This window comes from Canis lupus, chromosome 1, assembly GCF_003254725.2.
Source record: "Canis lupus dingo isolate Sandy chromosome 1, ASM325472v2, whole genome shotgun sequence".
Lineage (NCBI taxonomy): Eukaryota > Metazoa > Chordata > Mammalia > Carnivora > Canidae > Canis > Canis lupus.
This window is the reverse complement of record NC_064243.1, coordinates 70,891,527-70,916,996: the sequence shown is the minus strand read 5'-3', so window position 1 is coordinate 70,916,996 and position 25,470 is coordinate 70,891,527. Positions and strand designations below refer to the sequence as shown.

Sequence of the window (25,470 nt, the reverse complement as noted above, 5' to 3'; positions counted from 1 at the left end):
CATCTGGATTTAGTGATCCAAAATGTATAGGCTTAGGGATCCCTGGGTGGCGCAGCGGTTTGGCGCCTGCCTTTGGCCCAGGGCGCGATCCTGGAGACCCGGGATCGAATCCCACGTCAGGCTCCCGGTGCATGGAGCCTGCTTCTCCCTCTGCCTGTGTCTCTGCCTCTCTCTCTCTCTCTCACTGTGTGCCTATCATAAAAAAAAAAAAAAAAAATGTATAGGCTTATAATCTATTGTCTGTGGGGAGAGTTAGGAAATCCAGGTTGCGTGTACTTTTTGAATTCAGGTGATGAAAGATACTAGTTTTTCTCTTATTATAGGTCAGCCTGCAGCTGCGATTTATTTGTTGATGTTATGCTCACTGTACCCTCCCCATACCCTCCGAACTATACTTCATGAACACCAACTCCTTCTCTTATATATGAAGGTCTTTTTTGATCTCAGCTACTATTCAAGTGGATTGGCACAAGTTGTACCTATTCCCCTGATAAGAGAAAATGAGGATTTTTCTCTTCCCTTGGGAAATACCACAGAGCCACTTACTGTTGGCGGCAGTAGAAAAAGATTTAGGAAACCCAGTTTAGTGCTGTTGGGATCAGATATGGGTGATGTTCATCTCCAGGCCTAACAAATTCAAGAAAAGTTAGGCCCAAGATTTCTTACCTGTGAACATTGTTATTTACAACACTCCTTGGTATTTACTCAAATAAATTAAAAATTTATGTTCACACAAGAGCCTGTACACAGATATTTATAACAATTTTACATATAATTGCCAAAACTTGGAGGCAACCAAGATATCCTTCAGTAGGTGAATAGATAAATTACGATACATTCAGATAATAGAATATTATTCAATAATAAAAAGAAATGAGCTATCAAGCTACAAAAAGACATGAAGCAGCTTACATGCATATTGCTAAGTGAAAAAAGCCAATCTAAATGGCTACATACTGAGACGCCTGGTTGTGATACCGGGGTCCTGGGATCGAGTCCTGTGTCAGATCCACTCAGGGAGCCTGCTTCTCCTTCTGCATGTGTCTCTGCCTCTGTGTCTCTCATGAATAAATAAATAAATCATAAATAAATAAATGGCTACATACTATATAATTCCAGCTATATGACAATCTGGAAAATGTAAAACTCTACAGAAAGTAAAATGATAAGTGGTTGCCAGTAGTTTACAAGGAGGGATGGATGCATAGATGGGGCATGGGGAGTTTTTGTGGTAGTGAAACTATTCTGTGTAGTACTGTAATGGTGAGTACATGTCATTATATACGTGTCAAAACCCCTGGAGTGTACAACACATGAGTGAACCCTAATGTAAATAGACTTCAGTTAATAATAGTATTAGTTAATACTATTATTGAATTAGTATAGTGAGGTTAATAATTTAATAATAGTTAATAATGTATTATTAATAATTATTTACTCACCCATCAGTTGTTACAAATGTACTACCCTAATGCAAGATGTTAATAATAGGGAAAGCTATGTGCAGGGGAGGGGCAGAAGTAAAAGATGGGGGAGAGGAGGTCTGTGGGAGTTCTCTGGATATTCTGTTCCATTTTTCTGTAAATCTATAATTGCTCCAAAAAATAAAATCTTTTAATTTTAAAAAGTTAATGTATCATGTGAAATTCAAATGCACATACTTTATATAGAGTCCGTTATTTTATTAAAAAATAAAGCAAAGCTTACTTTATAAGTTCTACAGGTATTAAAATTATGTTCACCTAATCTGTAACATTTTTATTCACCATTTGATTGGTTATCTGAGTAGCTTTCTTTTTAACTTCATGGCTTTTACTGAGGGATAAGACGATGGGGGTCAGAGTTATTAGCACAGTGTCTTCTCTTAGTCAACTATTAAAATTAAATATTAATTAATATTACTATTAATTAAAATTAAAGATTAATATTAAAAGAGTCTTACATTTCTTATATTGAGTATAATTTCTTTTAAAAGATTTATTTATTTATTTTTTATTTATTTATTTGAGAGAGAGGTAGAAAGAAAGAGCAAGTGAGTATACAGAGGGAGATGGAGAAGCAGACTTACCTCTGAGCAGGGAGTCCAATGTGGGGCTCCATCCCAAGGCCCTGGGATCATGACCTGAGCCAAAGGCAGATGCTTAACTGACTGAGCCATTCAGGTGCCCCTGAGTATAACTTTTTCTTTAAGTTTATATGCTTATCAGTGAATAAACAAAATTGCTTAAGTGTTTATTGCATAATTCAGAAAAACTTTAAGCTGAGTACAGAAAATTCTTTTTCTTTCCTTTGTGGATTACTTTTCCACAGTGTTCTGGAACTGTCATTACCAGATGTGGAAATGCCTGTTTTAAAAATAACAGTATTACTGTTATACACAGGGTTTGGATTATTTGCTTCCTCCCTAACAGACCTTGGATGGGGGCAAATTATTGACATTTTGAGGTCAAAATCAAGTCTGGAAGTCAGTGCTGACTGTAAATAGAGAAGCAGAAGGGGATAAAATGAGAAGAGGTGTATATGTGACTGATTATTTTAAGAAAATAAATATCAAGACTTTTAGAACCTAGATGTAATTAAACATATTTCATTACATCTATCTAGAAAAAACTTAAATACTTCCTAAAAGGAATGCTGTTCTGTAATTTAGTTTCTGAACATATTGTAGGTATAAAGAAAGTGTGTTTTGGAAATTAAATTAATTCATTTAAATGCATTCCATAATCTAAAATGCTTCCTTTTTATTAAAACCAGATGAGATGAAACAAAAGTCTTTGGGAACCTTACCTCATTATTGACAATATGATGATGAATAACATCTCATGTAATATCTAATACTTTATTTCTCTAAGTTGGGAAAAAGGAAGGGAATTAGGAGAGAAGACTGAGGTTATGTTGTATAAAAATAATTTTTAAGAAATTCTCAAGTGATGTTTATATGTATAAAGCGTGCTTTTAGTTGGAACTGGTTCACTAGTTGATTTCTGTGGTTCATTTCCAGGTCCTTCAGCAGCTTTTAAATCATTGCAGAAAAAACAAAGATAAAATACTACTTTTCTCCTTTTCCACCAAGGTGAGTTTCTTCTGAAGTATATTCTTGATTGACCCAGCCCTGACTCCTGAGGCATAAAGCCTAAGAGACACAGTGTGTCCAGCAACAATTTCTAACTTAAACATAATGTAGAAAATGGTAGGGAGATAAGCAGCTTTTAAAACAGATGATTAAATCTCAGTGATATCAGAGTTACTGCCAAATAGCAGACTCAAAGATAGATTTTTTTATTATCTATTAATGTTTTTGTTATAATTAAAATGTTCTTTAAGACATTTAAGAGATTTAAAAAAAAGACATTTAGGAGATTTTAGAATCTGGAAAATAGCACAAATAATGAAATTCACTTACCTAAATTGGCCAGTACTTTTCTTTTCATTTGGTTTTAGTTTAAAAAAAATACAGTTTGATTTTTTTTTTTTTCTCCTAAGATTTTTTTTTTTTTCAGGGCAAACATTGGTGAACTTTAAAGTCAGTTTCAAGATAATGAGTAAGAAATATATGAGCCAGAAGCCAGGAAAATATCTGTTGCTCTTGCAATTGTAAGAAAGAACTTGTGAGCAGCAATTATTAATACTTAGTAAATCTTATCTCTACAATGATATGAAACTTATTAAACCATAAATTACTCTTTGCCCATCTCCATACCTTCTCCCTAGTTGCTTGATGTTCTACAGCAGTACTGTATGGCGGCTGGGTTTGATTACCGTCGACTTGATGGAAGCACCAAATCAGAGGAAAGAATCAAGATTGTAAAAGAGTTCAACAGTACACAAGATGTTAACATTTGCCTTGTCTCCACAATGTAAGAAAATAAAATTTGATAACTTGATTTTTATCTAATTGCTTTTAAGATTTAGGGTAATTTAAAAATTATTACTGGATTAATTTTCAGTGGTTGTGCTTATATTGCTTTGTTTTATTTGGCTTTAAGGAGAAGCAGCAAAAATGCTATTAATTATAACTAAAATAACAATATCTTGAGTTTTACCTAACCTTTTCTCTCGATTTCCTTATCATCACTGAATTCTCCTTATATGTCTGGGTTTATAAAGATAACAATCAAAAGAAATGGATGTTTCTTCCCAAGAATTTTCTGTAATAGTGTTTTTATTCATGTCTTGTGGTCAGAACAGTCAGACTTAATTGAATAATTAATAACTTTATTAATCAGATAACTGAGGATCATTTTTAACAGTGGTTTTTAAACTGTGCTCAAGGAGCCCTAGAGAACCCACTGGGCTCAGTGGGCCAGGTCCTTCCTCCCTCTGTCTACCTCATTTCAACCACAGCAGCTGTACATTAACAGGTTTTGTAAAAGTTAAGTTAGTTCTAACATCTATTTATGAATCTCTCATTAAACCTTTTTTTTTAAAAAAAGATTTTATTTATTTATTCATGAGTGACACAGAGAGAGAAAGAGAAAGGCAGAGAAATAGGCAGAGGGAGGAGCAAGCTCCATGCAGGGAGCCTGATGTGGGACTCGATCCTGGGATCCAGGACCACGCCCTGGGCCGAAGGCAGGCGCTAAACCGCCGAGCCATCCAGGGATCCCCTCATTAAACCTTTTAAAGAATATACATACTTCAGAGAAAGATTTAAGCCAATATAAACACCTAAGATGATTAATCCCTTTTTGGGGGTAACAAATCCTTACTTTGGCATATAATGTAATAAGTATTTTATAGATTTGCCTCCTCCACTATCTTTTAAAAAGCATTTCAAAAGACTTTATTTTTTTTTCATTTTTTTTTCAAAAGACTTTAAAAACAAATATATGTAAAATGTGAAAAGTCAACACAATACTTAAAATGAGGAATAAAATTATATTTTTAGGGATATTCTAAAATGGTAGGAAAACAATATTCCATTGCTATTTGTGTTTTAGTCATCTTACTTTTATGATGTTAATGCAGTATTGTGTTGATTTGGTTGCAGAAACCTGGCACAATTGAATTAGAGGGCAATAATTATGTTTTGCTATTTTAATATGCCCTTTTCTGTTTCCTCCAGGGCTGGTGGAGTAGGCCTTAATTTTGTTGGTGCCAATGTTGTTGTATTATTTGATCCTACTTGGAATCCAGCCAATGATCTTCAAGCAATTGATAGGTATAATATTAACAAAATTTAAAGTGACCTACAAGTATTTTTTCTAAAAATACTCCTTTCTGATTCTTTTAGGTTGCTATAATATTACTGTGATTAGATGATGAAAAAAAATAGTATTTGATAACCTTGAATCTGGATCTAAATGGCAGGCTGATAATAGCAAATTATTTTCTGTCCATCTCAAAATCCCATTATTATGACAGGACTAGTTTAAGAAGAAGGAACCCATAATAATACTGCAGGAAAATGGGAAATGTCTCTATTAGTAGACCAGAAGTTTTGAGAAACTCCTACAAGATAGAAGGCAAACAGAATCTCTGTGATCACAAAACCAGCAGAGAAAAGCTGTAGTCCGAAGGAGAGTGCAGAGAAATTTCAATCCTAGGGTCAGCAACTACAAGATGTAGAAATAGACCAGACTGAACTCTTGTGGGAAATTAATTAATGTGCTAATTCTAAAACCATTTCCTCTCCCACACTCCATATATAAAAGGGGATTGGCCTTCAACAGATGCCCCTTGATCAAAGCTGAAAGAATTATTTAATAAATTTTATAAATAGTGGGTAATCAGACTGACAGAAGGTTTTCAGTGGACATTAGAACCAGATCAAAAAGCAGAGCTAAACCTAAAGTAATCCCAGATCTCCATGAAACACAAAAAGGGGGAAATGATTAAATAGACCTGTGTACCTGCATGGAAATCCAGACCAGCTTTCCTGTGCAGTCCATCCAGTTCCTCATTTGTAATTATGAATGGAAAATTAAGAATCATGAGATAATCTAATAAAACCAACAGTATGAAAGAAAAGGGCCAAGACAAAAAACAGACCCTGAGGAAATAAAATAAGAATAGGACACATGAAAAAAAGTGCTAGAAAAGAAAAATAGAAATTCTTAGAAACTAGGGATGCCTGGGTGGCTCAGTTGATTAAGCATCTGCTTTTGGCTCAGGTCATGATCCCAGGGTCCTGGGATCGAGTGCCACATCAGGCTCCCTGCTCAGTGAGGAGTCTGTTTCTCCCTTCCCCTCTGCCCTTACCCACTGCTTGTGCTCTCGCGTGCTCTCTCTCTCTCTCTCTCTCTGGCTCTCAAATAAATAAGTCTTTTTTAAAGAAATTCTTAGAAATTAAAACTATTGCCAAATCAGTACAAGTTCTGATCAATAAAGTGGAGAATACTGAAAGTGGAAATTGATGTGGAAAATAAAAGGAATAAATATTTTAGAATACAATGAGAGGACAGGAGAGAAAACATAAAGAGACATGTCTTGGTTATATTTCTAAGTTCCAGAGATAAAGGGGTATTTCTAAGTTCCAGAGATAAAGGGGCTAAACAAATACCAGAGTGAGAAAGAGGGAGGGAAAATGATTTATAAAATAAAGATAAAAAGAACAAAACAGGTTACCAACAAATAAATGAGAATCACACTCATTTCAGCAGAACAGACTTTGAAGAATAGATTTTTCATCTACATTATAGAATTCTGAAAGACAAAGTTGTCAGAGTGACAAAATTCATATGATGGTATCTGTAAGAAAATAATTTTGACTTGTAGTTGTAATCAGTGGCTAAAATATGAATATGTGAGGGAAAATAAAGCAACTGTTGACATCTGGGAACTGAGAAATTTATATTTGAGTCTAGATAAATGTAGAGTTGAGAGGCTTAATGCAGTTATAAAAGAATTCTCAAAAATATGAAGGGATGGTATAAGAAAATTAGTAAGAATTAAAAACTAAAATTCCATGTAATTTCAATAAAACATTGGGAAGTGGGGATAATTATGTTGAAATTTATATTTCATCAAAAAAGAATTAGGATATCCTGGTCAGTTTTCAAATTTATGCCAAAAACTGTTTTTAAATTTTAGCAAAAAATTTTAAGGGCAACAACTAAGAGAGTTGGGCATAATAATCACTTAGTTCACTTTTTTAAAACACAGATGTTCAAGCTCCATCCTCTTGGTATTCTAATCCTGTAGGTCTAGGGTGGGGATCTATAGTCTCCATTTTAAGAAATTCCTCAGGCTGTACATCAAAGAACAATGGCAACAGAGTAAAAGACAACTCACAGAATAGGAGAAAACCTTTGCAAATTACACTTGTGATAAGGACTTAATATTTAGAATTTATAAAGAACTTCTAAAACTTGGTAACAACAACCAGAAAATACAAACCTAGTTTAAAAAGGGGAAATGGACTTGAATAGACATATCTTCAAAAAGTTATACAAATGGCCAGTAAGCACATGACAAGGTAATATCACCAATCATTAGGGAAATGCAAATCAAAAGTACAGTGAGATACACTTCATACTCAAGATAATTTTTTTTTTTTTAATTTGAGAGATCTGTGTGTCTAAGCTGGGGTAGGCAGGGGCAGAGGGCAGAGACAATCATAAGCAGGCTGCATGCCCAGCACAGAGCCTGAGGTGGAGTTCAATCTCATGACCATTAAGATACCTATTACCAAAAATAGACAACAAGTCTTGATGAGGATATGAAAAAATTGGAGTCCTGTGCACTGCTGCTGGGAAGATAAAGTGATGCAGCTGTTGAAAACAGTATGATGGTTTTTAAAGCACTAAGTATAGAATTACCACATATACGCAAAGAATGGAAAGCAGGAATTCAGATATTTGTACAACCATGTGTATAGCAATATTATTCACTGTAGCCAAAATGTAGAAATAACCAAAATGTTCACTTATGGATGAATGGGTAAACAAAGTATTCTGTACATAAAATGGAATATTCAGCCTTATAAAGGAATGAAATTCTTTGTTTTATTGAGATATAACTGACATAGAGCACTATATAAACTTAAGGTATACAGCATATGACTTGACTTACATATATTATGCATTGATTACCACAGTAAGTTTAGTTAACATCTGTAATCTCATATGTAGCTTCTCAAAAACGAAAAGGAATGAAATTCTGATACATGGCTACAACATGGATAAATCTTTAAGACATGTTAATTGAAATAGTCAGATATATAAGGACAAATATTGTGTATTTCCACTTATATAAGGTGTTTAGAATAGTCATTAGAGACAAATTAGAATGGTAATTACCGGGACCTGGAGGAAGGAGGGAATAGAGAGTTACTATGTAATGGATAAAAGTTTTAGTCTGGAATGACAAAGTTCTAGAAGTGGATGATGGTAATGGTTGCAAAACAATGTGAATTTTCTTAATGCCACTGAACTATATGTTTAGAAATAGCTAAAATGAGGAACATCTGGTTGGCTCAGTCAGTTAAGCCATCTGACTCTTAGTTTCAGCTCAGGTCATGACCTCAGGCTTGTGAGATTGAGCCCTGTGTCAGGCTCTGCACTGGACATGAAGCCTGCTTAAGATTCTTTCTCTCTTCCTTGCCCTCTGCCCCTCCCCACTCTACTCACATGTTCACTTTCTCTCAAAAAAAAAAAAAAAAAGTTAAAATGGTAAATCTTATGTATATTTTACCATAATTTTAAAAAACCACCCATGGGCTTCTGGGTGGCTTAGTTGGTTAACCATCCAACTCCTGATTTCAGCTCAGATCTTTGGGTGGTGGGATCAAGCTCCATGGTCCCCCCTGAGTCTGCTTTTCTTTCTCCCTTTGCTCCTTTCCCCACTTATTTTCATGCACTCTGTCTCTCAAATAAGTAAATAAATTAAAAAAGAAACACCCAAGGTGATCGTTATACAGTTGATCCCTAAATCCACTTTGAGAAACATTAGAAATTAGGTACAAAACATCCAAACAGAACTTCTGAAAGAAATTTTTTTTAAATCACTGAGAAAAATGTGATTATTTCAGTGAATGATTGGAAATATGAGTATGCAGTAAAAGGTGGAAGAAACTAAGAAAGCATGGCAAATACAAAACATAAACTGTGAAAAATAAGGCCACACATAAATATGAATGGAATAAAACTTCCTTATTTAAACAAAAAGGAAGATGAAAATGGAAAGTTAGATTCAGGTTTATGCTTATTACTATATATATAAGATTTGAAAATACAAAGAAAGTTAAAATAAAAATATACTGAAAATCTAATTAGGAAGATGGTAACAAAAAGTAAGAGTGGCAGTATTAATATCAAGCCAAATATTAAGAGACTTGAAGGCAAGATACATTAAAACAAAATGGGGGAACAATCTGTGAGGAAAGTATAATAGTCACTACATAACAAAGCCTAAACTCTTTTATGATAAGAAATGGATAAATACACAGTCATGATGGGGAACTTAATATCTCTCTCTCAAAAATTAATAGTTCAACTAGGCAAAACAAGAAAATACATAAATTATTTGAATAAATTATTTAGCCTTTGACTTAATAAATGTATATAACCATATAACAACTTCAAATACCCAATCTCAAACATTTTAGAGCATACTTTTAAATGACTATATATTTTAATAGAAATCATGAGGACTAGATTACATGGTTCTAATACAAAAGAAAAGACCCTAGAAAAACAACAATAAACATGTAGCTAATAAAAATCTAGTCATATGGATGTTTTAGAATATATTTTTAAATAAACTTGTATTGAAGAAATCAAGGAGTGATACCAGCAAGATGGCAGACTAGGAAGCTCTAGGTACATGTTTTCCCATGAGTGAATTAAAAAAAACTAGAGACTGATTAAAATAACTTTATAGGAGCTGTTTAAGGTCAGTCACAGATCTACAGAAATCAAGCAAATTCCTAATCAAGAAAAAGCTATATTCAAAACTGGAAATTTCATGGCATCTTTACTGATTCTTGCCTCACCCCTATTCATTGGTGCAGCACAACCAGGAGGAAGCAACCAATTCCCAGTTCCCTCCCTCCTGGGTTGGAAAGAGCAGTATGGAACTCCTTTGCAACTTTCTAACCTATCTGTGAGCTGCTAAGGGAATGGTTTTTATTTCACCTGACAGTGCTTAGATGAAGAATGGTGGCATAGCTTGGACCTCAAATGGGTAGAAGTTGTTGAAAGCAGTGATAAGGCCCCATGATGCATGAAAGCTACAGTGGGACAGAGAAGACACTGAAATGAGACTCTTTGGGAAATTGAAATATTTAAAAGCACATACACACATGACCCAGCTGAGACACATAACCAGAAATGACCAAAGTAGATTTTAATCTTTACTCTGAGCTGTTTGTTCCCAAGACTCAAGATATACCCTGCTAATTAATGAATGTTTTCCATACTGGTTTGCAAAGCCTTGAAGTGGCTATTTTATTAAATGGCCTTTTTTTTTTTTTTTAAACAGAAAAATACAGGGCATTTAAAGAAAGAGGAAAACATAGTTCAGAGGAACAAAATAAAAAAATCTCCAGAAAGCATCCCTGAATAAACACAGGCATAGGACTGACTAGCGAAAGAGTTTAAAATAACTGTCCTAACTCTAAGAGCTAGATAGAAACTATGGACAAAGACCTAAAGGAAATCAGGAAAACAATATATAAACAAAATTAGAATATCAGCAAAGAGATAGAAATTATTAAAAAAAAAAAAAGAGAGAGAACAAAGCAGAATCTTTGAACCTAAAGGATACAATAAATGAATTGTAAAAAAAAAAAAAAAAATCACTAGAAAGACTCGTCATACTCAAACAGGAGAACTGAGGATCAGCAAACTTGAAGACTGATCTAAGGAGCAAAAAAAAACTAAAGCAAACCAAAACCCCAAAGAACAACAAGAGCAACAACAACAAAAACCAAACCTAAACAAACGAACAAAGGAAAATGAACATAGCTTACGGACTTTATGGGACATATTAAATAGAATGATAAACACATTATAGGAATCCAAAAGAAGAAAGAGAAAAGGACAAAGCTATTTGAAAAAATAATGACTGAAATAATAATGTTCAAATTTGGGGAAAGACATGAGTATATAAATACAAGAAGGTTAACAACCTCCAGGTAGAATAAACCCAAAGAGACTCACAATGAGACTTATCAAGTTGTAGGAGAAAATGTAATGGAGAAAATGAGAGGCAAAATAGCAATGAGATACAAAAAACAAAATAGCAAAAGTAAGTCTTTCCCTATTGTTAATTGCTTTCAATGTAAATGGGTTCAACTCTCCAAAAGATATAGATTGGCAGAATAGATTTAAAAAACATCAACACACCATATGCCAACTGTATGCTGTGTAGAAGACATTCACTTTGAGTTTAAGGTGAATATTAGTTGCACAGTTTGAAAGTGAAAGTTATGAAAGACAAAGGATAGTATACAATGGTAATTCTTAATTTAATTCACCCAGAAGCTATAACACTTATAAATGTAGCAAAGAAGCTCTAAAATATTAAAGCAAATATTGACAGAATTGAAAGTGGAAATAGCTCTGCAATAGTAGTTAGACTATTACTAATAGTAATAGACTTTAGTACTCCATTTGCAATAATAGAACGTCCAGTCAGAAGATCAGTAAGGAAAGAAAAACTTGACAGCCCTGTAGATACCTTGGGCCTATCAAACACGTACAGAACTCTCCTTCCGACAACAGCATAATACATATGTTTCTCAAGCGCACATGGAACATTCTCTATGATACTATTTGTGTGGAATATCTTTATCCATCCTTTTACTTTTTTCCATGATAAGTCATATGTTAGGTTATGAAACATGTTAATAAATTTTAAAAGATTGAAATCTTAAGTATTTTTTCCCTGACACGGTAGAATGAAATTAGAAATCAACAGCAGAAGAAACTCTGGAAAATCCACAGATATGTTGAAACTAAATGGGGCACCTAGGTGGTTCAGTTGGTAAGGCGTCTGATTCTTGATATCAGCTGACATGATCTTGGTATTGTGAAAGAAAGCCCCAAGTTGGGCTCCACACTGGGCATGGAGCCTGCTTGGGATTCTCTCTCTCTCTCTCCCCTTCATCTGCCAGCCCCACCCAGCCCCACTTGTGTGCTCTCTCTCTTAAAAAAAAAAAAAATATATATATATATACACATATATATAATATGTATAATATATATTTTATTAATATATATTTATATTATATAATTATACTTTATATTATATATTTTATATTAAATATATTTTATTATATATATATGTGTGGGGTGCCTGGGTGGTTCAGTCTACTAAGTGTCCAAATCTTGATTTCGGCTCAGATCATGATCTCAGTTTCGTGAGATAGAGCTCCACATTTAGCCCCATGAAGCTCTGTGCTCAGCAGAGTGCTGGAGGTTCTCCCTCTCTCCCTGCTCTTCCCCAACTCACACTCCCTCACTCTCTACAATAAACAAATCTTTAAAAAAGTAAACAATACACTTTTAAACAACCAATGAGTTATAAAAGAAATCACAAGAGAAATTGGAAAATATCTTGGGAAAAATGAAAATGAAAACTCAATGTATTAAAATTTATGCAATGCAGTGAAAGGAGTGCAAAGAGTTTATAGTGGTAAAGACTTTAAAAAAGAATAAAGGTCTGAAATCAGCATTGTAGGCTTATACCTTAAGGAACTGGAAGAAAAACTAAATCCAGCTAGCAAAAGAAAGTTAATAAAGATTAGAACAGAGATAAGTGAAATAGACTAAAGAAACAATTGAAAATAGATCAACAAAACCAAGAGTTTTTTTCCAAAGTGATCAGCAAACCTGACAAACTTTTAGGCAGATTGACTAAGAAAAAAAAAAAAGACTGAAATAACTAAAATCTGAAGGAAAAGGAGAACATTATTATTGATTTTACAGAAATAGAAAGGATTGTAAGACAGTATTATAAACAGTTGTACACCAGCAAATTGGATGACCTAGATGAAATGGATGAATTCCAAGAAACATACAACTTTCCAAGACTGAATCAGGAAGAAATAGAAAATTTGAGTAGAACTTACAACTAATGAAAAGATCAAATCAATCATCAAAAATGCCAACAAAAAAACCCCAGGTCCAGATGGCTTCATTGATGGATTCTACCAAGCATTTTAAAGAATTAATACCAATCCTTCTGAAGATCTTGCAAAAACTTGAAGAGAAAGGAATGCTTACTAATTTATTCTATGAGGCCAGCATCACCCTGATACCAAAGCTTTCATGGGAGAGGCACTATTATACCTATTGAGGAAGGTAGTGAAACACAACAAAATGAAGTAACTTGCTCAAGTTCACAGCCAATGATTTCAGGATCTGAATTCATGCACCCTGATTTGTAAAGCCCACACTGTTAACCAGACTTTCATCACTAACAACTGTAAAGGAAACTAATCCAAGGAAAGCCACAGAAAAATCTACACTTTTTTTTTTTTTGTCTTAACAATATTTTAATTTTGTTCTTTTTCATCTAGGCCATTAAGATCTAATATCTTATTTCTCCCAGGGTACTGTGTTTTGGTACTCAGTTTAAGTTAGTTGACAATAAAACTAAATGAACAGCATTTCTTTTTCCCTCCCTGCCCTTCAGTTGACTGGCAGGAGGAACCAAGGAGAGAAAGGAAGATATAGACCTCCATACTGTGTAACAGTTTCTCAACACTTATTTTCATAGTAAAAAGACCATCAGTTAACATATCCCTTCTTAATGGACCTAGACACTGATGAGACATAGGTCCAAAGTAACATGCTGTAAGATTTTTTTTTGTAAAGATTAAAGAATATGTGTTCTAGCAGAAACACTCCTATTCAAACAATTAACCAAGCGCACACCCAAAAAACATTTCCTTAATTCCATTAAAAAAATTTTTTAAGGCTCCATTCCTTTGTGGAAACGGAAGAGATTGTAAGTCCCTCTGTATCTAGGCTGCAGGATGGATGTGAGAATGTAGTAACTTACACTGGCTGTGCTGTGCCACAGGATTCCCCCATTCCCCTCTGTGGGTGCAAGATTTTCAGGGTCCCAGGATACCCTCTAGTAAAGACCATCTCTGTGAGGAGCAATGGGTAAAGGAGGCATAGAGAGCACCAGATAAAACAACATAGAGTGACTTTACAAGGTCAAAACTAAATTACCCCAAAATTTTAAGTTTCAGGCATGAGGCAGTATGGCCTTGCCCCTGATTCCTGCCACTCCCTGCCCCCGCCCCGCCCCAGCCCATGACTGTAACAAATATTTAGAAATAGGTGACTTCATTCAGAACATCCAACCAATAAAGCCTTCACTTGAGAGAAGCTCCCAGGCCTAGACCTACCGTTAACCAGTGTGGTGAATCTAGTTATTGTTTTTATTGGCACAATGTTCCCTGTCGAAATACCTGGGAGGCTAGTCAAATGAGTGATTCAGTAAAACAGAATTCTCTGAAATTAGAGCTGCAAATCTGCATTTCTATAGGCTTGCCAGTTGATTAACTGTTCCCCTCCCCCACTTTTAAATAGTTGAGGGTATATATAATTAACATACAAAAACTGTGCATACGTTTCTTTTTAAATTAAAATTTTAGTAACATTCCAGTTTTCTGTCCTAAAGCTACCTCCTGAACCCAAAGTTGTTTCATTTGATTTTTGTTGGCTTTTGTTTTTAATCTTTCTACAGAGCATATAGGATTGGGCAGTGCAGGGATGTGAAAGTATTTAGGCTGATATCTTTGGGAACTGTGGAGGAGATCATGTACTTGCGACAGGTGTACAAGCAGGTAAATATATTTCCCTTAATTAAGAAGTAAATATTTTTCTATTTCAAAAATTTCAGAAATTTGTGTAAAATATGTTTTTCACTTTATTCTAACATAATATGGAATTTAATAAGATTATGAAAAATACTGTAGAATAGATTCTGTAAAACATTATTATGTTCATTGAACTTCAGAGCTGAAATTTTCTTTGAGTAGTACTTCTTAAACTTTAATGTGTACATGAATTACCTGGGGATCTTTAAACTACAGATTCTGATTTATTCTGAGTGGAGCCCAAGATTCTACATTTTTAATAAGCTCCCAGGAGTGCCAACACTACTGCAGACCACAATTTGAGTAGCAAGGTCACAGCTCCCCAGTCTGTGGGCCAAAACATACTGGTATGCCACGGATGGGATACAGGTGCACTGACACATTGATCTCACAGCTCTCTGGGCACCAAGATTACCTAACCAACTCCAGCCTTAGAAACCTTCTTCCCAGGTAGGTGTTCATGTTACCATTTTCTATATGTACCATTACATGAAGACAACTAGGAGGAAAATGCCTTAGAGATATCTAATGTAACCATTTCATGTTGTACATAATGAAAGTGGGACCCAGGGACACCCCAGTAAATGGAATTCTAAGAATAGAACTCAAGTGTACTGACTACTGTGCTGATGCTTTTACTGTTCATCTGAAATTGTATTAACTCTTTAATATCCTTAGGGTATCAATTACCTCACCATTTAGGTCTCTAAATAAAATTTATTTAGTTTATAATTGCTCACTTGAGAAGATCTGGAATAAGGTTCAATTTAATTATAAATGTTAAATTTGAATTACTCCCTATATATTCTGTTGGCATCTATTTAAGAACAAACATCTGCCACATGTGGTGGTAGTTAACCTAAGAATGATCCAATCTTAAATTTATCCTGTTTTCTTAATTCCAAGAATAGAATTGTACACAGCAGTTTTTGTTTTTTCTTAAAGCACTTAGCTCTGTAAGAAACCTTTCATCTTTTTGTTTTTTGGTATAGCACAACTGCTTGAACATTATTTTGTTCAGATATATTTAACCAGTCTTGGAAAAGAATAGAACATTATTCTTTTTATCTTAGGAGCAGTTCCTTAGAATACTTGTCACAATCATGTGTAACTTTTCTGTCCCATTACTATATATTTGTAGCAATTTTATATACATTATATATATGTATGTATACATATATTGCATAATACTATTACTTCAGAAGATGAGGATTATGTCAGTTTTTAGAAGTTGCTTGTTAAAATATTTCTTAAGCATGAGCCCTTTAGGAAAGATTCAGCCATAAAATTAATAGGCAAAAATCAAGATAATATGGCAATTGTGTGAGGAAAAGGCAATAGATATGGTTTAAAGGTTGACTGGAGTTTGAACTAAGAGTACATATGGCATACACACTAACTAGCTTCCTGAGTATTCCTCAAATCCCTTGGGGGAAAAATCCAAAAATGATTTTTTAAAAATGTTTAGTATTTGAGAGAGAGAGAGCAAGTGCAAAGGAGCAGGGGGAAGGCCAGAGAGAGAGGGAGAGAGGGGAATCTCAGGCAGACTCCGCTCTGAGTATGGATCCCCACACAGGGCTGGATCCTACGACCCTGAGATCTTGACCTGAGCTGAAACCAAGAGTCAGACATTCAATGTACTGAGTCACCCAGGCACCCCAAAAAATGATGTTTTAAAAAAACATAAAAAATTTGTAAAGTAAGAAGAGTTCTTTCTGTGGCCCAGAAGTTATAATGAACCCTAAAAGACAAAAGACATTTGGGATCAGATTGAAGGAAGAAACCAAGCTAAACTCAGAAAGAGACTACTGAAAAAGGTAGGTGCAGCTTCTGGATATTCCAAGTTAGAGTCAACAGATACTAAAAAGAAAAAAAATAATAATAAGAGAGTTGTAGGGTGACTGTAATGCCCCCTCTTTGGTGTATCATTGATGATCTAACAAAATGGGTTAGCCTCATATAATCTTACCCCATTTGTAGCAAGTTAGGTGTCTGTTCTCAAGTAGGAACAATAAATAGAAATACTGGAAGCAAAGAAGCAAGACAGAGCTCCGAATTTTGCTGAAATTGAGAAGAAAGTCCCTCCTGTTGCCTAGAAGATTAAATACTTGCACTTCCTAAATGATCACTGCAATAGGCTGAGATAAGAACGTAAGGTATTTGAAGACAGATGAGTACCCAACAAAAAAATAATTGTTGAACAGTTTAGGAAAAGAAACACTATGAAAATGGCCCTGAAAGATATCAAACTCTAATCCCTGGAACCTATAAATGTTACTTTATGTTGAAAAAAAGGGTCTTTGCAGATGTGATTAAGAATTTTGCAATGGAGCAGGTAGCCTGGATTAGCCAGTTGGGCTCTAAATCACAAGTGTCCTTATAAGAAAAAAGCAAAGGGAAATCTGACACAGAAGAGAAAACAATGTTATCACAGAGGCAAAAGTTGGAGTGATGTGGTCACAAGCTAAGGAATGCTGGCAGTCACCAGGAACTAGAAGAGGCAAGGAATGGATTCTGTAGAGCATCTACAGAGAGCATGGCCCTGCCAAAACCTTGATTTCAGCCCAGTGATACTGATTTCAGACTTCTGGACTCCAGAACTGTAGGAGTAAATTTCTTTTGTTTTAAGACACCAAGTTTGTAATTTGTTACAAGAGCCAGAGGAACTATTCTAGGCACTCAAAAAGGAAAAGAGGAAGAAGAAGAAGAATTAACATCAGAGAAAATAAAAATTAATAGAAAAGAGTAAAAAAGATTTTAAAAATATATAAGTAATATTTTTCAAAAGGTAAGAGGAACCCCTGTGTGGTTCAGTCATTAAGTTTCTGACTTGATTTTGGCTCAGGTCATGATCTCATTGGTTGTGGGATTGATCAAACCCCACTTCCGGATATGCACTCAGTGAGGAGTCGGCTTGGTGATTCTCTCCTTCTGCCCTCCTAGGTTGTAGCTTCCTAGAGATAAGAACAGATTACCAGAAAAGGAATCCATTAGCATCCAGAAAATGAAGAACTCCGGAAACAGCCTGAGTAGCAGAGAGCAAAGTTTTCCTCTAAAAGAGCCAACAGTTGTTCTAGATTACAGAGCAAAAAGACAAAGATAGAATTCATGTAAGAAAAGCTAGGGGAAATGAATGCTAGATCTAAAAGTTCTGATACTAGTCTTATAGTCAAAGAGGGGACTAGAAGGAAGGGAAGGAAAGAAACCCAAAGAAGCACATAAAAAATAGAAAACAAGAGTCCAAGAATTAATGGGCCCATGAGTGCTAAATGAAAATAGATCTACACTTACACTATCTTTCTATTATTATAAAACATAAAGGATAGAGTGAAAAATCCTTTAAATTTCCAGAGATAAACCTTCTGGAGAGAAAAAAAAATTACCTATAATAGTACTAGAATTAGATAAACATCTAACTTCGTATTAGTGATTCTGGATACTTAGGAGCTATCATTTCAAATGAGAGAAAATGATGCCTTATGTGGTCAAAGAAAGTAAAGTTTTAATTCAGGCTTTTCTTGTAAAACAAGATCCTAACCTAGACAGTGAATTCTGTCAAACAATTAACATTCTTTTTGGAAAGCAAAAGACGAGGGAACACATAACTTGTTTTAGAAAGATAGAAAAACGATGCCAAAACGTGACAAATATATTACAAGAACAGAAAATTATAGACCAATATCTCTTATGAACATGAATGTAAAAATCTTTAATAAAGTCTTTGTTAGAAGTTGAATTGTGTGCTCCCCTCCAAAGAAAAGGTATGTTAAAGCCCTAGCCCTATGTGTTACCATGAAGGGGATCTTATTTGGAAGTAGGGTTTTTGCAGATGTAATCAAGTTAAAATAAGGTCATACTGGATTTGAGTGGGCCCTACTGCCATGACTGATATCCTTATAAGAAGGAAATTTGGATACAAACTGATGCTAGGAAGAATGCCATGTGATGAAGGAGGCAAAGATTGGAGTGATGTGGTTTCAAACCAAAATATCAAGAATTGGCAGGAACCTCTAGACATTAGGAAGGGTCTTCACTTGGAAACTTCAGAGGGAGCATGGTCCTGCCAACATCTTGATTTCAGACTTTAGCCTCCAGAACTGTGAGAGAATCAATTTTTGTTGTTTTAAGCCACCCAGTTTGAGGCATTTTGTTAAAGCAGTCTTAGGGAACTAATACAGCCTCAAAGGCAAATATTATAAATTTAACTAGGGGGATCCCTGGGTGGCTCAGCGGTTTGGCGCCTGCCTTTGGCCCAGGGCGTGATCCTGGAGTCCCGGGATCGAGTCCCGCGTCAGGTTCCCGGCATGGAGCCTGCTTCTCCATCTTCCTGTATCTCTGCCTCTCTCTTTCTCTATGTCTATCATAAATAAATAAATAAATCTTTAAAAATAAATAAATAAATAAATTTAACTAGCATTTTTATGTGAAATTTCTGCATGACAAAGGACCTACAAGCCAAATTTAAAAAGTATCTGGGAGGAAAATTTCCATATATATAATAAGCAAAGGATTAGCATCTATAGTACATAAAGAACTTTCACAAGCCAATAAAAAGACTATGATTAGACATTTTATTGAAGAAAAAATATAAATGGTTAACACATATATGAAAGGATGCCTAACTACAGTTTTAGTCTAGGAATATAAGACAATACTGTGGTATACATACCCCCCTTTTGGTGTGTGGGGTTTTGGGGGGGGGGTTTAGGGAGGTAGGGACATTGGTGCTATTCATTGTTGGTGGGGGTATTTGTAAAGAGGTACTCATGCTATTTTTGAGAATATAACTTGGTCCATTTATTTTATAGGCTAAGTTAATAACGTTTTAAAACACATAGCACCGGGGATCCCCTGGGTGGCTCAGTGGTTTAGCGCCTGTCTTTGGCCCAGGGCGCGATCCTGGAGTCCTGGGATCCAGTCCCACGTCGGGCTCCCCTCATGGAGCTGCTTCTCCCTCCTCCTGTGTCTTTGCCTCTCTCTCTCTCTCTCTCTCTCTCTATGTCTATCATAAATAAATAAATCTTAAAAAAAAACCACATAGTACTTTTTTCCTATCTGACAGAAATACTCTCATATACATACAGTGAAGGATGATAAGGATTTATATTCAGCATTGTTAGTATTTGTTTTAAAAAATGAAAAAAAAAAAACAGCCTAAATGTCCAGTAGTAGAAAGATGATAAGATAAATTCTGATGCACAGAACAGAAAAAAAAATTATAGAGTAGATGTACTGTTCTGGCAAGACCTCTAAGACATTCTTTTTTTAATTTAAATTCAATTTGCCAACATATCGTGTAACACCCAGTGCTCATCCCATCAAGTGACCTCTAAGACATTTTAAGTGGGACCAAAACAACCAACTTGCAGAACAAGTACATCAATTATATTGATGCATAAAGTTATTTATATGTGTATATATAAATAGCTTTAACTACAGTGAAAAAAGATCTGGAAGGATATGCCTAAATATCACAATGTTACCAAGACTGATAAAAGATGATTGGTATTATTCAAGATGGGCTTTCTTTCACTTTGATATTTTTGTTTGCATTTGTTGTAATATTGCATTCAGATATTTTATACTTAAAAAAAATAAAAACATCACTTACATAGAAACTATACTCCTTCATGTTTAGAGCATTTCATATATTCTAAAGTTTGGCATTCGGAAATTCACCTTTCATCATTGTATTTCATATAATTTAGAAATACATTTTTATTTGCAGAAGAATTGCAAATTGCAAGAATAGCTCAAAGAACACCCAATTAACTTCACCCAAATTCCCAAGTTGTTAACATTTTATCACATTTGCTTTTCTCTTTCAGCCATGATCTTTATTTTTCTGAACCATTTGAGAGAAGGTTGCAGATTTATCACTGCTCAGTTTTCTAGTGTGTATCTCCCTCAAGGGGAAGGACACTCTCCTATTAATATATACATATAAAAATAATTTTATGCATATAAGCACTCAGTTTTGTGTGTCATTCTGCACTTGCTTTCCACCCCTACTTTCCTCTCCAAAATGCAGTTATCCAAATCAAGGAACTAACACTGCAGTGATACAACATTAATTTGTAATCCACAAAACTCAATCAGATTTCACCAATTTTCCTTGCAATTTCACCTCTTCTTTTTCTTTTCTGGTTCAGGATCCAGTCCAGGATAATGATTATAGAGTATTTCTTTTCATGTCTCTTTAGTTTTCTTTAACCTGGAGTGGTTACCCAAGCTTTACTTGTCTTTCATGACCTTCAAGTGTTAAAAGAGTAAGGTCTTTCCTTGTGTTAGCTTTCCTTAAAGTAGGTCCATTTGATGTTTCAGTTACTTAGGTTGTAATTTAACTTTGGTGAAATACTGATGATTTTTGTAGCTCCTATTTTAATGAGTCTTGAAAGGAGAAAAGTGTATTCAAATGTATGCTTTTATCATTAAACATTTTACATTAAGTGAATATTGCATACTGATGGGATCTTGATTCAGTTGGTAGAAAACAGATAAAATAGGAAATGTAAAATCTCAAGATCTCTTCTTCAATAAAACTGGCCCAATTACTATTATTTCACCATAATGGCAACATCTGCCAGGGAAATTAAAATAAATTTTCTTCCCTAAGGAGATTCTGCCTCTCCAGCTAAAGCTGTGTATATACAGAGAATGCCAGGAAATTCTGACATATTGTTGGAGCAAACACTTCAAAAATATCTTGTGTTTTTTCTGTTTTAGCAACTTCACTGTGTGGTGGTTGGAAGTGAAAATGCCAAGCGATATTTTGAAGCAGTTCAAGGATCAAAAGAGCATCGAGGAGAGCTGTTTGGGGTCTATAATCTCTTCAAACTAAGGTCTCAAGGGTCTTGTCTTACGAGGGACATCCTAGAGGTGTGAAATTGTTCCCTGATCTTTTCAGTAATGTTTTAAATATAGTTTTCTTCCTCAGGAAACTTGAAATATAATTGCTAGTACCTTTTCAGAGAAATTTGTGGTTTTCCTGATAAAAAATGCCTGTGTTTAGGATTTCTACTTTTAGAAAAATAAATTAATTATTGTACCTCTAAGCTAAGATTTCCCTATGCATAATTGTAAATAATGTATATATACAAATACAGATACATATATTAGATAGTATGACCTCCAAGACCATTTTCAGACTGGAAAGAAAAGTATATTATTTTGAAAACAGCTGCTAAAGTCAGGAACTAAAAAAAAAAAAAAGGAGAGACTTTCCTAAATAAACAAAAATATAAAATGTGTTTTGATTAAGAATTACCAAATACTCCCTGAGATACACTCTCATGTCTCATGGAGATTTTTGTTTTCTGTTCCCAATAAAAATTCCACACCAATATTTCAGACTCTCCCAGTTATGTTCATCCTCAGCATACAGATGTTTCTTATTCTTCAAACAGAAATTTATATCTTTTTTTTTTAAAACCTAGCTTAAGTTCTTTGATATATCAGGATACTAAGGGTATTAGCCTATTTTCTAGTCGATATTGATGTATCATAAAATCCTGAAATATCCTCTTTCTCAATCCCCTCATCATGTAGACAAGGAAAATGAGTCTCAGAAAACTCAAAGACATTTTCCTTAACTTCCAGGACTTTGTAGTAAAGCCTTCACATACTTTATTGATTTCATCAGTTTTATAAAAACAGGTCAAGAACAATTGGTCCCTGTACTTAAAGAACTTAGACCATCTTGACAAGAGGTAAAAGAGAATACTTACATAATGAACATGTAATATCAGTAAGCATGGTAAGATGGCTAAGAAGGAGGCACGTATGTGTGTATCCTGAGAATATTGCAACTGTTACGCAGTACCTCATGTACTGCTGAATTTAATTTTATGGTAACTATTTGATTTCAATTGAGTGTCCCATTTGAAGTCCCCCCTGTCCTGGGGTGCCTGTCTGAGTCAGTCAGAAAAACATGCAACTCTTGATCTCAGAGTCGTGAGTTCAAGCCCCATGTTGGATGTAGAAATGACTTAAAAATAAATTTTAAAAATAAGTTCCTCTACCTTTTTCTTCTTTTGAATATGCTCTTTCATGGACTCATTCTTTCCCATTCCTCTTTTATAAAGTAGCCTTGTTAGTATTTCGGGGCCCCCCTCAGATATACTTCCTTCTCAGAGCAGTACCCAACATACCATCTCCTATTTGTGTTTCTCATTTGAAATTATTGCCTATGAAGTTTGTTAGTATTATATTACTTATCCTCTTTTTTGTCATTTATCAAATATTCAAGTTCTATATTTTATCAGAATAGCAACCTATCCCTTAAGGAAATGTTAGGGTAAGACATTCAGTATGACAACTTATTAAATGGAAAGTTCTCTTGTTTTCTGGTTGTCCTAAGTATATCTTATTTTTCCTCCAGGATTGTTTATTAATGACAGGACTCTCCGTGTCTTATATTTTGTTTGTGGTAACATGTGCTTAACTTCTTACCAGTAGGCACATCATCAGCACCGCAGTATTAAATTTTGAATTAAAACTGCTCTTCTGGGGACACCTATTTGGCTCAGTAGTTGAACATCTGCCTTTGGTTCAGGTCGTGATCCCAGGGTCCTGGGATCAAGTCCTGCAGCAGGCTCCCTGTAGGGAGCCTGCTTCTCCCTCTGCCTATGTCTCTGCCTCTCTCTTGTGTCTCTCATGAATAAATAACTGAAATCTTTAAAAATAAATAAATAAATAAAAATAAAATTGCTCTTGTGTTATCAGCCAGAATTTAAAATTATTCAGTCCAAATGTTTACAGGTTAAAATAAATGTCTCTCCCGATAGATAGATAGATAGATAGATAGATAGATAGATAGATAGATAATTAATTCAGGCATAGTTAGATTCATGTTGCTTTTGGCCAATGTTTTAAAATATTATTATTCCAAGCCCTATATAATGGAAGCATATATCTCAGAATAAAAGAATTATTTCACTTCCTGAGATATTTTTAATTTTTAAAGATTATAGAAAATTCCTTTTAAAATGTTTTAAGATGTAGAAATGTTTATTTATAAAACACTTTTAATCTGATGATTTCCAGGCAATTTAGTTCTACTTTGCACTGACTTGTTCTCTATATCAAGTTTCCCTTTAGAGATAGATATTGAGAACTAATTTCACAAATATTTAGTGAGTATATGCTAAATGTCAGGTATTATACATCCTAAAGCTAGGCATACAGAAATGAATAAATACACAAAAAGTCCTACCTATAAAAAACTTACATTCTATTCTGAGGAAACAAACAATTTACAGAAAAAATGATGCGTGTAGTATGTTATGACAGTAGGCTCTAAGCACAAAAATATAGCAGGTAGAAGATGAATGACTTCTGGAGAACTAATGCCCAGCATCATGATTATAGTCAAATGATACTATTTTATAAACCAAATTGTTAATGGAATAGATTTTAAATGTTCTCACCACAAAAAAGTAATGATCATTCTGTGGCATGATAGAGGTGTTAGCTAAAGCTATAGTGGTAATCATATTGCAATATATAAATATCAAAACATGTTGTACACCTTAAATGTACATAGTGTTATATGTAAATTATATCCTAATTTTAAAAAAATAGAGCAGGGGAGGGAAATAGGAAAACTGTCAAGGAAAAAACATTGCAGTTTTAGATAGAGTAGCCAAGAAAGTGCTCACTTGAGGTTTCAATTGATTCCTTGAGAAGATGAAGGAGGAAGATGTGTTTTACAGAAGAACAAATACAGAGGTTCCACAGGAGGAGCATGCCCAGCAGAATTTCAAGATGGCAGGAAAGCCAGAGTGACTGGTGTGGAGTGAGGAGGAGAGCAAGCGATGGGGCCAGAGAGATGACAGGAAGCCAGATCATGTGGGAACCCTGACTTAGACAAAAAGCGATTAGTGGCTTCTGAATAGAAGAAAAACAGAATCTGACTCCCCAATCTAGACTAAATATTAAGAATTAAGCTACAGAAGTGCAAAAGCAGAAGCAACACACCAGGTAGGAGGATACTACAATAATTCAGCCAACAGATGATGAGGGTTTGGATCCGAGCAAGAGTGGTGGATGGTGTGAGAAGTGGCTGCATTCTGTATATATTACCTAGGTGGTGCTGACAGTTTTTGCTAATGAATTAGATATAAGGTCTGAGAAACAAGATTTTTGGCCTGAGAAACAGAAGACTGGAGTTGCCGTTACCTATCACAAAGGGCTTCCCACAGGATTGAGATTTCTGGTGCTGTCAGTTCCATTTGTTGTAGCCACTTGGCTTCTGTTGAAGGGATAAAGACAGTACAGGGAGGGGACACCACCCCCCCCCCCCCACACACACACACACACTTCCCTTGCAGAAATAGCCTCTTGGCATTGGGAGAAAAGATCTCAAAGAACTGTTTATTATTCTCTACAGTTCTGGAGGGGAGATTCTTGTTACCTTGGATACCAGGTGGCTGGAACCATGCCATGGGTATATATGTCTAAGTTGGGCATTTGTAACTCTAGTGACGATAGTAGTATTTCCCCTTGTTTAGTCAACAAATAAAGCCTTAAAAAGAGAAATAAGTTTATTTCCTTTTGAAGGAGAATTTAATATTCTAGAATCTAGGCCATTAAATACCTTTGCTGAATGGTATACCAAAATCTTTAAAAGCATAAATACTTTCCCAATATATATAAGAAGGCTGTTACAGATGAAGATTTTTTTTTTAGTT

General features: G+C 34.8%; 1 protein-coding gene and 1 long non-coding RNA gene across 6 annotated transcripts in view; one reads left to right on the top strand and one right to left on the bottom strand.

Annotated features, from left to right (window-relative positions):
- Positions 1 to 25,470, top strand: part of ERCC6L2 (ERCC excision repair 6 like 2) — a 161,059-nt gene that overhangs the window by 97,372 nt on the left and 38,217 nt on the right. For 4 of the 5 annotated variants that reach the window (XM_049115792.1, XM_049115790.1, XM_049115795.1 and 1 more), the window contains 5 exons: positions 3,002 to 3,073; positions 3,712 to 3,857; positions 5,066 to 5,161; positions 14,647 to 14,746; positions 21,506 to 21,658. In XM_049115792.1, the coding sequence (XP_048971749.1) occupies positions 3,002 to 3,073; positions 3,712 to 3,857; positions 5,066 to 5,161; positions 14,647 to 14,746; positions 21,506 to 21,658 (567 nt within the window). The remainder of the gene's footprint in view (positions 1 to 3,001; positions 3,074 to 3,711; positions 3,858 to 5,065; positions 5,162 to 14,646; positions 14,747 to 21,505; positions 21,659 to 25,470) is intronic. The other variant, XM_025423102.3, reaches the window with a different exon arrangement.
- LOC118352631 (uncharacterized) lies at positions 1,451 to 25,135 on the bottom strand. Its single transcript, XR_007413763.1, has 3 exons — positions 24,959 to 25,135; positions 3,701 to 3,765; positions 1,451 to 2,122 (listed from the first exon to the last, which is right to left on the bottom strand). It is a non-coding gene; the product is annotated as an uncharacterized LOC118352631 (long non-coding RNA).